General features: G+C 37.0%; 1 protein-coding gene across 1 annotated transcript in view; it reads left to right on the forward strand.

Annotated features, from left to right (window-relative positions):
- Nucleotides 1-8139, forward strand: part of LOC121371050 — a 31903-nt gene extending 23764 nt beyond the window's left edge. Inside the window, exons 10-12 of the mRNA XM_041496673.1 lie at nucleotides 2372-2478; nucleotides 4596-4708; nucleotides 7485-8139. Coding sequence (XP_041352607.1) covers nucleotides 2372-2478; nucleotides 4596-4708; nucleotides 7485-7496 — 232 coding nt within the window. The 3' untranslated portion in view covers nucleotides 7497-8139. The remainder of the gene's footprint in view (nucleotides 1-2371; nucleotides 2479-4595; nucleotides 4709-7484) is intronic.
- Nucleotides 8140-14272: the final 6133 nt, after the last annotated feature.

Raw genomic sequence — 14272 nt, forward strand, 5'->3', positions numbered from 1 at the left:
TTTATGTGTGCAGTTGTGAAAACAGTCTGCTCAGAAATAAATAACTTATAGCACATTCCATAGTATGAAAAAAGGTTTTCTTTGTGGGAAGGTATAGTAAAATTAATTTAATGTATTTATAGTCTGTTTTACAGGGAACGCCTTTTTTCATACTATGGAATTTACAAGTCATTTATTTCTGAGCCGATTGTTTTCTAAGATGCATACAAAATTAGCTTCTTCTTTTTTTCTTTTTCACAAAAAACCCCTACATTTTTGTAGGATGGGACGGACTACGCTATAGATACTTACTTGTTTGTACTTTATTGTTTTAATGTTTTCGAACTGTAAAGAAAAATCTCACAAATGAACGAGATGCAAATGACAACAAATCGGATCTCGATGATTGCACGAACCGTGCATGAAAAAACAAACTGACCGGAGTTGAAAGCATAACGCAATTTGGGACATTGACGATATGCACCCCAAGGTCGTTTCGGTGTGGATGGCGTCGGCTTGTTGTCATTTGTTTTGTGTCGCAGAAAAACTGTTGGTACGGCATCTTTTTTTAAAAGCCATAACACATGGTATTCTCATATCTCGCTTAAGCCGACAAGCCAGTTCGGACGAATCGAAACTAAAGTGTCTGCAGTCAACGGTCTCCGGCATTTTCTTCCTGTCCAGTATTTTCACGTTGTTTTAATCAAATTCACACACAGATTATTCACAGCAACATTACTAGGAAATGCGTGAAGACTAAATTTATCGGCTTTTGTATTGCTACAGCCGCCAACAACACGCCATTTAACCATAATAAACACAAAAGAAGCAATGAACAATGGCGCTGACTATCGAAAGGAGTTCCCTTCATGATGTCACGGATCAAATCTTACGGAAATTCCCGAAACGAATTCAGCTGGTTCTGTTTTTCAGGGGAATATTTTTAAATGGAAAATATACCAGTATATAATTTTTTTACATTTTTTTTTTTTAATTTTCTAATCATATTAAATAATATCTTGATTGATATAGCTCAATACATCATACATCTGGAACAGCACTTTAAGAGTATATTTCAGGTCTCGAAATAGAAAGTGAGATATGGCCTGCTGTTATCTTTTTAACATAGCATAGGAGGCCAAAAGAAATATGGACTGCTGTTATCTTTTTAACATAGCATAGCAGGCCAAAAGAAATATGGACTGCTGTTATCTTTTTAACATAGCATAGCAGGCCAAAAGAAATATGGACTGCTGTTATCTTTTTAACATCTGCTATAGCATAACAGGCCAAAAGAAATATGGCTTGCTGTTATCTTTTTAACGTAGCATAGGCGGCCAGAAGAAATATGGCCTGCTGTTATCTTTTTAACGTAGCATAGCAGGCGAAAAGAAATATGGCCTGCTGTTATCTTTTTAACAGCATAGCAGGCGAAAAGAAATATGGACTGCTGTTATCTTTTTAACAGCATAGCAGGCGAAAAGAAATATTGCCTGCTGTTATCTTTTTAACATAGCATAGCAGGCCAGAAGAAATATGGCCTGCTGTTATCTTTTTAACATAGCATAGCAGGCCAGAAGAAATATGGACTGCTGTTATCTTTTTAACAGCATAGCAGGCGAAAAGAAATATGGACTGCTGTTATCTTTTTAACATAGCATAGCAGGCGAAAAGAAATATGGACTGCTGTTATCTTTTTAACATAGCATAGCAGGCGAAAAGAAATATGGCTTGCTGTTATCTTTTTAACATAGCATAGCAGGCCAAAAGAAATATGGCTTGCTGTTATCTTTTTAACATAGCATAGCAGGCCAGAAGAAATATGGCTTGCTGTTATCTTTTTAACATAGCATAGCAGGCCAAAAGAAATATAGACTGCTGTTATCTTTTTAACATACATAACAGGCCAAAAGAAATATGGACTGCTGTTATTTTTTTAACATACATAGCAGGCGAAAAGAAATATGGACTGCTGTTATCTTTTTAACATAGCATAGCAGGCGAAAAGAAATATGGACTGCTGTTATCTTTTTAACGTAGCATAGCAGGCCAAAAGAAATATGGCCTGCTAAGAAAAATATATCCTGCTGGAAATAAGACAGCACGGGGTGAATGGAGGATTCAGGACAGTATGTGCGGAAAATTAGGACTTCTGAGATATATTTTAGAGCATTGTAAAATTAAAATAGAACAGAATCACAAGCTCAGCCTAAGCTAAATAGACGAGGTAATCGTACATACATACATCTGTCTCGTGAAAAATGACTTGCGATTTTGGGGGTAATGTTAGCAGTGACCTGCTAGGTCTAAACAGTGGACTGCCTTGGGCTTTTTGTAGGCCGCTATTTCGACCCCTGTATTTGAAATTCCTGAAATCATGTGTATGTTTCAGATTGCTGGCACACTCCATGTGTTTGGAGGAACTCGACCTTGAAGACAACCTGATAGGTGACCTTGGAGGCCAGGAGTTAAAGAATGCTCTCACTCTTAGAAAGGAAGGTAATGAAAATGGACATTGTGCGATGTAACCGGGGCCATAATTAGTGTTAACAGTAACAGAAAGAATCAGTGCAAATAGACCAAAGGGGGCACTTTTAAATAAAGAAGAGGACTGTTTGTTATATATAGTGAGTGAGTGAGAATTGTTTGGGTTTTGGGTGGGTGGATATGGATTAGAGTGAGTGGCTGGGTGAGAGTGGGTGGGTATTGTTTGGGTTTTGGATGGGTGTTTGTGTTGGTGGGTGGGTGAGTGAATGCATGGGGTGGGTGGGCATCTTGGTGGTCGTGTGAGGGGCAGGTGGGTGGGTGAGAGAGTGAGTGAGTGTGTTATGGGTCGGTGGGTAATTTGAGTGAGTGTTTGTGATTGATTGAGTGCATGAGTGAGTGAGCGGATTACTGAGTGGATGAGTGAGTGAGCGGATTAGTGAGTGGATGAGAGTGAGTCCAGTCACAACTCTCACCTTCAGATTCAATCATTCGAGATATTATTGTGTAATATTTTTTTTGTAAAAGGAAATGTTTTATTTAACAACGCACTCAGCTAATTTTTTTATGGTTATATGCCGTCGGATATATGGTTAAGGACCACACAGATACTGAGAGAGGAAACCTGCTGTCACCACTGCATGAGTTACGCTTTTCAATTAGCAGCAAGCGATCTTTTATATGCACAGATCCCACAGACAGGATAGCACATACCACGGCCTTTGATGTACCAGTCATGGTGCACTGGCTGGAATGAGAAATAGCCCATTAACCCCACTGACCGACCTCGCATCAAGTGGGCATTTTACCACTGGGCTACGTCTAACCCCTTGTTTGTAAAAGTCAAATTGTAAAACTGTATTGTACCTATCCTATTGCTACCATATGGTGGCCAGATTTGCTTTGTTCAGTCCCTCATGTATTGTCTCGCTTGATGCGCGGTCGGTCTGGGATCGATCCCCATCGGTGGGCCTATTGGGCTATTTCTCGTTCCAGCCAGTGCACCACGACTGGTATATCAAAGGCTGTGGTATGTACCACCCTGTCTGTGGGATGATGCATATACAAGATCCCTTTGCTGCTAATCGAAAAGAATAGCCCAGTATCTATGTGGTCCTTAACCATATGTCTGACGCCATATAACCGTAAATAAAATGTGTTGAGTGCGTCATTAAATAAAACATTTCTTTCGGTTTTTTCACGTCTGGTCTTGGGAAGAAATGAAGAAGTTTGTTTTGTTTAATTACACCAGTGACCACTAGATCACATTGATTAATTAATCATCGGCTATTGGATGTTGGGAAGAAATGAAGAAAACTTGATCCTTTTCTCTTCTCCTGAATCTTAAACTGACATCCAGCCTATAGCGTGAGCATTGCCCCTCTTGTTCAATTCGACTGGTCCGAATATCCCAACAGACAATAAAATGACTAAAATCTTCCAAAGAACCTTGTGTCTCATGTTCAGGTTACATGATGGTCACTTCCTTCTTTTCCATGAGCAATAAATTAAATGTGAATGATCCAGTCTCGAAACTGCAGCTTTAAAATGTGCTGTTCTTAATCCAACCTTCCTTTCTTTTCCATAACTGCTGTTGGACATCATAGGGAAGGGGGTTGGGGAGGGTCGGGGCCTAGCCCAATCCTAAAGCACTCGCCTGATGCCTGGTTGGTCGAGGGTCAATTCCCATCGGTCAGCACATTGGGCTATTTCTTGTTCCAGCCAGTGCTCCACAAATGGTGTAACAAAGACCATGGTATGTACTCTCCTCTCTCGGGGATGCTGTATATAAAGGATCCCTTACTGCTAATCAGAAAGAGTAGTCCATTGTTTGGTGGCAGTGGGTTTCCTCTCTTGTTATTTGCGTGGTGGGCCCATAGGGTTATTTCACATTTCAGCCAGTGCTCCATCACTGGTGTAACAAAACCCATGGTATGTACTATCTTGTCTATGGAATGATGTATATAAAAGATCCCGTGCTGCTAATCGGAAAGAGTAGCCCAGTGTGTTTCCTCTCTCATTATTTGTGTGATCCTTAAACATATGTCTGATGCCATATAATCATGATTACAATGTGTTGAATGTGTTGTTAAATAAAACATTTCTTCCTTCCTTCCTTCCTTCCTCCCCAGCGAAATTGCCCAGCGTGAAGATCAGAACGACTCACCGAATGAGTCCCAACATCTTCAACTCCATCGTCAAACTCGGGTCCGGGCTCAGCAAGAAAAAGAAAAAAGGCAAGAAGGTGAGTATAGGACAGGACCATTGAAGTCGCACAGTGAGTATAGGACAGGACCATTGAAGTCGCACGGTGAGTATAGGACAGGACCATTGAAATCACACTGTGAGTATAGGACAGGACCATTAAGTCGCACCGTGAGTATAGGACAGGACCATTGAAGCCGCACTGTGAGTATAGGACAGGACCATTGAAGTCGTGCCGTGAGCATTGAAGTCACACTGTGAGTATAGGGCAGGACCATCGAAGTCGCACCGTGAGTATAGGACAGGACTATCGAAGTCGCATCGTGAGTATAGGACAGGACCATCGAAGTCGCACCGTGAGTATAGGACAGGACCATCAAAGTCGCACTGTGAGTATAGGACAGGACCATCGAAGTCGCACTGTGAGTATAGCAGTGTTCTAGCTGGGATTTTGATGGTGCAGGGTGCTAATTTAATTGTAGGGCAGTTTTAATGTGAAAACTTATTTTTGAGGCAAGTGCTGGATATGATCGAATTTTTTACATTCATAAATATCATACATGAATATGTAGAAATATCTATGCTGGTTTTAATTTACAAAACGTTTTTGGAGTGAGGGGAACAATCAATTTCTAAACCTAAATTTATTATTATTAAATTTGGATGTTTGATGAAACAGTACATTCATCACCGTTTGCAATATTATTGTACTAATGTACTAAATATAGACACTATTAAAAAAAATCTCGTTCCAGCCAGTGCAACACGACTGGTATGTGCCGTGGTATGTACTATCCTGTCTGTGGGATGGTGTATATAAACGATCCCTTGCTACTAAAGGAAAAAAGTAGTGGGTTTTTCTCCAAGACTAAATTTCAAAATTACCAAATGTTTGACATCCAATAGCCGATTATTAATAAATCAATATGCTCTAGTGGTGTCGTTAAATAAAATCAAACTTTAACTATTAAAATGTTTTACAAAAGGTTGGATCACCTAAAAAATCCTGTTCTTTTTTCTATTATATATAGTATTTATACCATTTAATATCATGCCCAAATGTAATTTAAAATAAATAAAGGAAATAATTAAAAGAAATCAAGAAATGAAAAAAAAAAGAGAATGATTAGAAATAAATAAATAAATAAATAAATAAAAGAACAAATAAATTAAAAAATTGACATAAGGATATATTTGTAACAAGTTGCTCACTGCATTTAAAAACGGCTATTATTGCATGTCAAGGTATAGATAGATTTCATTAAATAGCTTTTGCAGACATGCTTTTAACAAAACACAGTTATGCCTACATAGACCAAATAACCAGTGTTGCCAGTTTACTCTGTGCCGTATTATAAAGATGCAATCAATGTCATTGATAAGGACTACTGACATCAGTTAAAACTATATGTATCTTGGTCTGGGTATTTGCAAAGGCAAAAATTACTTTCAAAAATTTACTTATCAAAATAAATTTCGCATTTGACGTTATGTCGAAGTTTATCATGATGGTCTACTTTCATCTAGGTGTTTGCTAGGTGGTGTGTGGTTATGTGCATGATGGTGTGAGGATTACTTTGCATTCAAGCTTTGTGCCTGTCTGCTCGTCTGCACTCATATCGACTAACAATAGAAAAGAAGAAGAAAAACCCACATTACTGCTGTCGGCTTTCACAACTGTGGCCAAACAATGTATTGCATTGTCAAACGTTTTTTAGTTGGGAATTCAGACTCGTAACAAGACTGTACACGCTTTGAGAGGAAAGCAAGATTTTGTATTTTTATTTGACAATGAATTAGGGCAGGGCGGCGATAATCAGGGGCGGTGCGTAAACAAACATGGCAGGGCGGCACAAAATGGGGGCAGGGCGCAGCGCCCCTCTATTTATTGCTAGCTAGAACACTGAGTATAGGACAGGACCATCGAAGTCGCACTGTGAATATAGGACAGGACCATCGAAGTCGCACTGTGAGTATAGGACAGGACCATCGAAGTCACACTGTGAGTATAGGATAGGATCATTGAAGTCGCACTGTGAGTATAGGACAGGACCACTGAAGTCACACTGGGCTCCAGAGCTGTAGGATTTTGATGTTGTTTTAGTCCCCTCTATCCCCTACCAGTCCAACCAGAGGGGACCATAGGTTTCATCTCTGTTCTTCTGTCTCTGTCTGTCTGTGTATCTGTCTGTTTGTCCGTCTATCCGTCACACATATAGTTTTCTGGATGGGTTTTTTCAGAATGTCTTGATATATTGAGCTAAAATTTGGTATAAAGCTTTATTATGTACAGATCAAGTTTGACTTTCATAGCGATTTACCCATTTTTCACACTTGTATGGCTCTTGAAAATTAGTTTTCTGGACTTGTTTTTTTTTTTGCAATGCCTCAAAATATTGAGCTGAAATTTTGTGCATATCTTTAACTTTTATAACGATTTACCCATTTTAAATAAAGTTATGGCCCTTGAATTTAGGGGATACGAAAAACAAATTGGGCAGTACTCTTAGAATGCTTGTTCATATTTGATCTTATTTTCATGTTTATATCCATTTGAGGATCAAGCTCAGTGTCCTGGCCACACACCTATTCTGTTTTTATGAATCACAGAACCACTTTACACACTTTCGTATCAATGGTCATTAATGCTTATTTCAGTGTTTGCATCAAACATTCAAAACCTTGTGTATGTGTCTGTATGTGTGTGTGTGGTATGTGTTTGTGTGTGTGGTGTGTGTATGTGTGTGTATGTGTGTGTGTCTTTTTGAATTTGTTATTAAAAATTACACTCAAAATATGTTTATTTTTATTTTCAGAAAAAGAAGTAGAAGACTTAGTAAGATTTTTATCAAAATGGATTCTCTAAACCGGGACTACAAGTCTAGCATTCTACACACCAGTGTTTGGCGTAATGGCCATCACATAGCAAGGCAACACATGGTGTTGTCATTGTCAGTCAATGTTTTAAGAATTTTGTTTCAACAGACTCTTTAGTGAAAATCTGTGCAGACATAACTATACATTGAAATATTTTTGAATAATGTAAAGTAATGTGTTTTCTTCTTGTTAGTGATCATTGTTTATATGCCCATCTATAGTGGGTAGTATTATGGTGTGGTGTTGTGCGTCCATTCATCCGTATGTCCGTCTGTTAATTTTTTCTTGTCCGGATCATATCTTGCATACAGGACCATCAAACCTCACATGTAGGAACAACTTGGGATGGTGGTGTGTTGCGTTCTACTACTAGGTCACTGTGACCTACTTTTCATGGTCTACTGCACATAACAATAAATCCTTGTTTTGATCATATCTTGCATACAGATGAATACAGGACCATCATATGTCACATGTAAGAACAACTTGGGATGGCGGTGTGTTGCGTTCTATTACTAGGTCATTGTGACCTACTTTTCACAGTCTACTGCACATAACAATAAATCCTTGTCCAGATCATATCTTGCATACAGATGCATATAGGACCATCAAACCACATGTAATAACAATTTGGGATGGTGGTCGGTCCAAAACAAACTGTTCATCCATCCCATTGCAAACATTTCATATAATTAGACTTGAATCATACCCGTAACATATTCATTAATATAGATATGGTTTTCCATCAAATTCCTGATGGGCATATCATGTACCTCACCGGTACTCTTTTTTAAAAGATACTTGATCGTCTTACCACAGTCTATAGTATTACAAGGTTCATGCACAACACGGAAATCCTGGAAAGTCATGAAGTTTACAAATGTCATGTTCAAAGCCAAGAAAGTAATCATTATGGAATTTTGAGTTCGGGTATAGACTTTTGAGTTAGGTCATGGAATGTTTATTGGGGTCATGAAATGTTAAGTTAGGTAATGAAATGTTCAGTTGGGTCATGGAAGATTATGGAATTTTAAATTAGGTCATGGAATGTTTAATTTTGAGATGAATCATGGAAAATGTTAATTGGTTGATAATAATTTGAATAGTAATTTCTTTAACACTTAGTTATGTGTACCGGTACTTTATTTTTGTTGGTGTATCATTACTTGCAAGTTCATCTGGCACTCCAAGCATGTATGTCCGGGGGGGGGGGGGGGCTATCCAGATGAAAAATCATGGGAAAAGGTTAGTGATTCCTTAAAAATGTTCACGGATCAGATTGAATGTATTAATGCCTAGATGTTCATTTGGAAGGAGTTGAAAACTTTTGACAAAATTATATATGGGATTGTAGTAACATACTTAGCCTAAATAGCCTCGGGGGGTGGGGGGAGGAGAGGGTGATATTAAGGACCAATGATAAATGGTCTTCTTCACATAGACAAAAGTGTGTGTGTGTGTATGTGTGTGATATGTATGTATACATAAGTGTAAGATTTTATTATATTCATATTTAAACCCTTATTTTATCCTCTTGAATAGATATACAAAGATAATTGTTTACATGTCGGACATCTATCCAGCATAAATTTGTACATGTTTATTTTTAATTTAATTGTTATGTTTATCATTATATAAATTTGTTGTCCTTATGGAAGTAAACAAAAGTTGAGTTGTGATATAAGAATGTGATAACATTTTAACTTGTATTAATTTTATGCCACCTCATTGTTTTGATACATTTATTGAGAAATATATGTTTTTTTCTACATTCATTTGTTGTTGTTTTATTTCAGTGTGTATTCCAGTCCTATTTTTATAAAACACCTTTACAGTGTTTCCCTTCTGCTGATATTTTATCTTAGGCCCCCTTTTGCTAGTATATTTTCATGTGCAGGTTTATTAATACACTGTACATACATAGAATCTTTTCTACAGCTGGGCATTATACTGTATATCGTTATCGGTTTCATGTCAATACCGATTTACCGTATCAAGTAATTTTCAAAATAAAAAAATTTTGGTATTCAAAATTATTATCCGATATTTAGTAAAGCACTAACAATATATCTGACACACAAAATAGCTGAAAAGAAGAGAGAGATAAGGTCCTTGTGAATAGAATTTAATTTTACTTAGATGAAATTAGCTGGTGAGACTTAACTCGAGCATGCATTTAAAGCTGAGTATACCAAAAATACCGCTCGATATTGGTATCGGTATTGTATTGATACCAAATACCATACTGATACCGAGGTAAATCACCCCCAAAATACTGATACTGATGCCATACATGAAATTTCAATACTGCCCAGCTCTAATCTTTTCCATATACATGATTCTGCGTAAGGGACCGACCCTAGTTTTTAAACACCAAGGCATATTTTTTACTGCTGGAGCCATTTATGATCACTGAAATCAAACATTACTTATATTTTATTGTGTAGATTATCCATTTCCATACAATCGAAGCGTTTCTGGTCATTCTGGTGTTTCTAACGCCATAATGTGCATTTTCATATTTTTTAAAACGGTCTCGGTCTAGTGTCTCGTCCATAGAACAGCCACTCCCGAGCAGATCCATTACTGGAGATTTAATCTCTCTTGCATCGCCAAAATGAAAGAAAGAAATGTTTTATTTAACGTCAGACATATGGTTAAGGACGACACAGATGTTGAGAGAGAAACCCGCTGTCGCCACTTCGTGGGCTACTTTTATCGATTAGCAACAAGGGTTCTTTTATATGCACCTTCACACAGAGTAGTACATACCACAGCCTTTGATATACCAGTTGTGATGCACTGGCTGGAACGAGAAATAGCCCAATGGGCCCACCGACAGGGATCGATCCCAGACAGACCGCGCATCGAGCGAGCGCTTTACCACTGGGCTACGTCCCGCCCCGCCAAAATGAAAACTGTCATTCCCAGACCATTTTACTAAATCAAAACTAGCACCGGACAGAGCTCAACCGGTTTCGGTGGTGTCGTGGTTAAGCCATCGGACATACAGCTGGTAGGTACTGGGTTTGCAGCCAGGTCCCGCCTCCAACCCAGAGCGAGTTTTAACGACTCGGTGGGTAGGTGTAAGACTACACCCTCTTCTCTGTCACTAACCACTAACAACTAACCCACTGTCCTGGACAGCCAGCTCAAATAGCTGAGGTGAGTGCCCAAGACAGCGTGCTTAAACCTTAATTGGAAGAAAAATAGTTTATTTAACGACGCATTCAACACATTTTATTTATGGTTATATGGCGTCGGACATATGGTTAAAGACCACAGATATTGAGGGAGGAAACCCACTCGCCACTTCATGGGCTACTCTTTTCGATTAGCAGCAAGGGATCTTTTATATGCACCATCCCATAGACAGGATAGCACATACAATGGCCTTTGATGTACCAGTCATGGTGCACTGGCTGGAGCGAGAAATAGCCCACTGACGGGGATCGATCCCAAACCGACCGCGCATTAAGCGAGTGCTTTACCACTGGGCTACATCCCACCCCCTAAACCTTAATTGGATATAAGTACTAAAATAAAGTTGGAACTGAACCGAATAGAGCTCATTATCTAGAATAAGTAAACCGGCCTCAGTGGTGTCGTGGTTAAGCCATTGGACATAAGGCTGGGTAGGTACTGGGTTCGCAGCCCGGTACCGGCTCCCACCCAGAGCGAGTTTTAACGACTCCGTGGGTAGGTGTAAGACCACTACACCTTCTTCTATTCTCGGAACCGGCGTGACGTCACACGGCCTAGTTACCGATCATCCGGGTCTTTGGGGGTGAAGCAAAGCCTTAGTGATTACTGGTTTACATAGAATAAAGTTATCATATTAACTTTTTACATGCCTTACATATTGTCATTTATTTTCTGTAGCTAACACATAGTTGCAATACGTCTTATGTGTATTATAACAGCTTGGGTTGCCATATAAGAGAAACAAACAACCGGAATCTGAATTAGTATAATCTATATTTAGTACCGATGTGTTTCCGTGTACTTTGAATGTCGAGGGGACAGGGCAGGTTGGGCAGAATATAATTTTTGTTGATGCAATTTTCAGGTAATGTTAATTATAAATTTTAACAATTTTGAAATGATAAGATAATTATTAATATAATAATTATGATGTGGGCTAGCTACAAAATATATAATTTGTATTTATAATAAAATTTGTATGCATGATTAAGTTAATTATTTTTATGATTTAATAATTATTTTATTTCCAAATAATATGTAATAATTAAACAATGGCAAAGTTGTTACTTTACAACTTCAAAATTACAATAGTATTATTGTCATATCTTATTATATAGATGTATTGGCAATAGTATAATGTTCCACTGAATACATTCTTTTATTCTTAAAACAAAATACAGTTTCTTGAAATAAAGAAATGCTTTTTTTTTACAGATTGCAAAATTACCACATGATGTTGCCCTTTCCTTACCGGTTGAATGCAGGCAACAAAAAATAGCAATAATAAAATATAGCCATTCTCAAACCTTGACATCTAGGGGGAGCAATATCTCTCTCTACTTACCCATCACACCTGAGATTAGTTTCAAGGAGAATAATATATAGTTTCCTTTGGCATGTGAATTTATATACATGTAGTATCAATATGGTAATATTTTAAATTGCCCCCCATAAACTACATTATGGAGCAAATAATCAGTTCCCTCAGTTATTTTTATGTCGAGGTCTACAACCTAATAAAACATAAGTGTTACCTCGTGGAACAAACATGCAAATGTTTTAATAATAGGGTTTAACCTGGTATATTTAGTAATAAAACACAAAAACTTACCTGAGTAAATAATGGTTAATATATATATATATGTATAATATTGGTGTTGTTTTATATCTAGTCACAATGGATATTGCAGATATTTTCTTGTTCAGTCTTGTGCTGTATTGGAATTGTTATTGCAGTTCAATTTAAGTAATATCTACAAAACTAATTTTTAATAGTATACAGATGGAGAAAGGAGGCAAATATGGTTGTTAATAAACTGATCTATATCGGTATGCCTTCTATTAGACTACACATATTTAACCTAAGTTGCTTTTAACCCGGGTTAAATTACCTCATGTAGATGCACTTATGTAGCATATTCAAGGAAAATATATGAATGAGATAGTTAAATGCTATATTCTCCATGTCAAACAGTGTTTTCAAAATGGAAAACAAATATCAGATATGGCAGTTGACCATTCATTTTATTGCAGGTAATTTCTAAAGCAGATTACACATCCAAACACACACACTCACACACACACACACACACACACACACACACACACACACACACACACACACTGAACTGTAGAATACCATGAAACTACATATCTATGTAAAAAGGTAAGTCCTCTAACTTGAACAAGTAAAATTTACAAATGTACCACAACCACCAAATTACACTGATCCACAATAGAATAGATTTTTATGTATTTTTAGATTTATGTATATGTATGTGTAGTGTTTTTCCCTAGCTTGTTTTAGCATAGTGCAGCACCATGCCTCAATAGTCTAGCACCATCTTGCCTTAATCAGCACCATGCTGCCCTGAGATTAAATAAGCCTTTTTCACTAATTAATTCTAAAATTGCCTTTATAAAACGCCCAAAAAGGTATTATTAATTAATTAAATATGCCTTTTACATCTTTTGCCATTCATTTATTAAAGCAAGCACATAAATTACATTAATGTTTATTTCAATTAATTTTTGTGTATTTTTAATGAAAAAAAGTGCCCAGAAAATGGTGAAAATGCCCCAAAAGTGTTTGGTCTCCCATGCCTTGACAAATTTCTAGGGAAATCACATGTGTGTGTGTGTGTGTATATATATATATGTATGTATGTATGTATGTATGTATGTATGTATGTATGTATGTATGTATGTATGTATGTATGTATGTATGTATGTATGTATATATATATTATGTATGTATATGTATACATATACATATATAGATATATACATGTATACACACACACACATACATACATATATATATATATATATATATATATATATATATATATATATACACGTGTGTGTGTATACACACACACACATACATACATAGATATATATATATATATATATATATATATATATATATATATATATATATATATATATATATATATATATATATATATATATATACACACACACACACTGATTTCCCTAGAAATTTGGCATATATATACAGTAAAGTACGCTTATAACGAACTGCAAGGGACCAGCTTCATTGGTTCGTTATAACAGTAGTTCGTTGTACACATTTGCAGAAGTTGGTAATTTTTATTCCGAAAGTCGGCCATTTTGAATTTTGAACTCAATATAATAGTAATGTTTTCGTGTCCGTCATGATTGCATACTGAACGAAAAACTGACACGGATTTATAACAAACAAAGAGAATCCCATTAATTACCGCTGATTAATATCATTGTATATATATATTGAGTTGAACTGTCAGACTGTTTTTGGAGTACGGTTGATCTCACGGCTCAGCTGTCCGTTAACACTGATTGGTTTGATACGTAACGGTTCCGGTATAATTAGTGACTTAATCCCTTAATTGATACCTGTTCCCAAGTCCAGACAAACAAAAGTTATTTAGGCTGTTGTTTTAGTGCGGTCGTGCGGTCGATCCCACGGCTTTGCAGCGTTTTACACTGATTGGTTTGATACGTAATGCTTCCGGTA

This window comes from Gigantopelta aegis, chromosome 1 (genome assembly GCF_016097555.1).
Source record: "Gigantopelta aegis isolate Gae_Host chromosome 1, Gae_host_genome, whole genome shotgun sequence".
NCBI classification, from domain to species: Eukaryota; Metazoa; Mollusca; class Gastropoda; order Neomphalida; family Peltospiridae; genus Gigantopelta; species Gigantopelta aegis.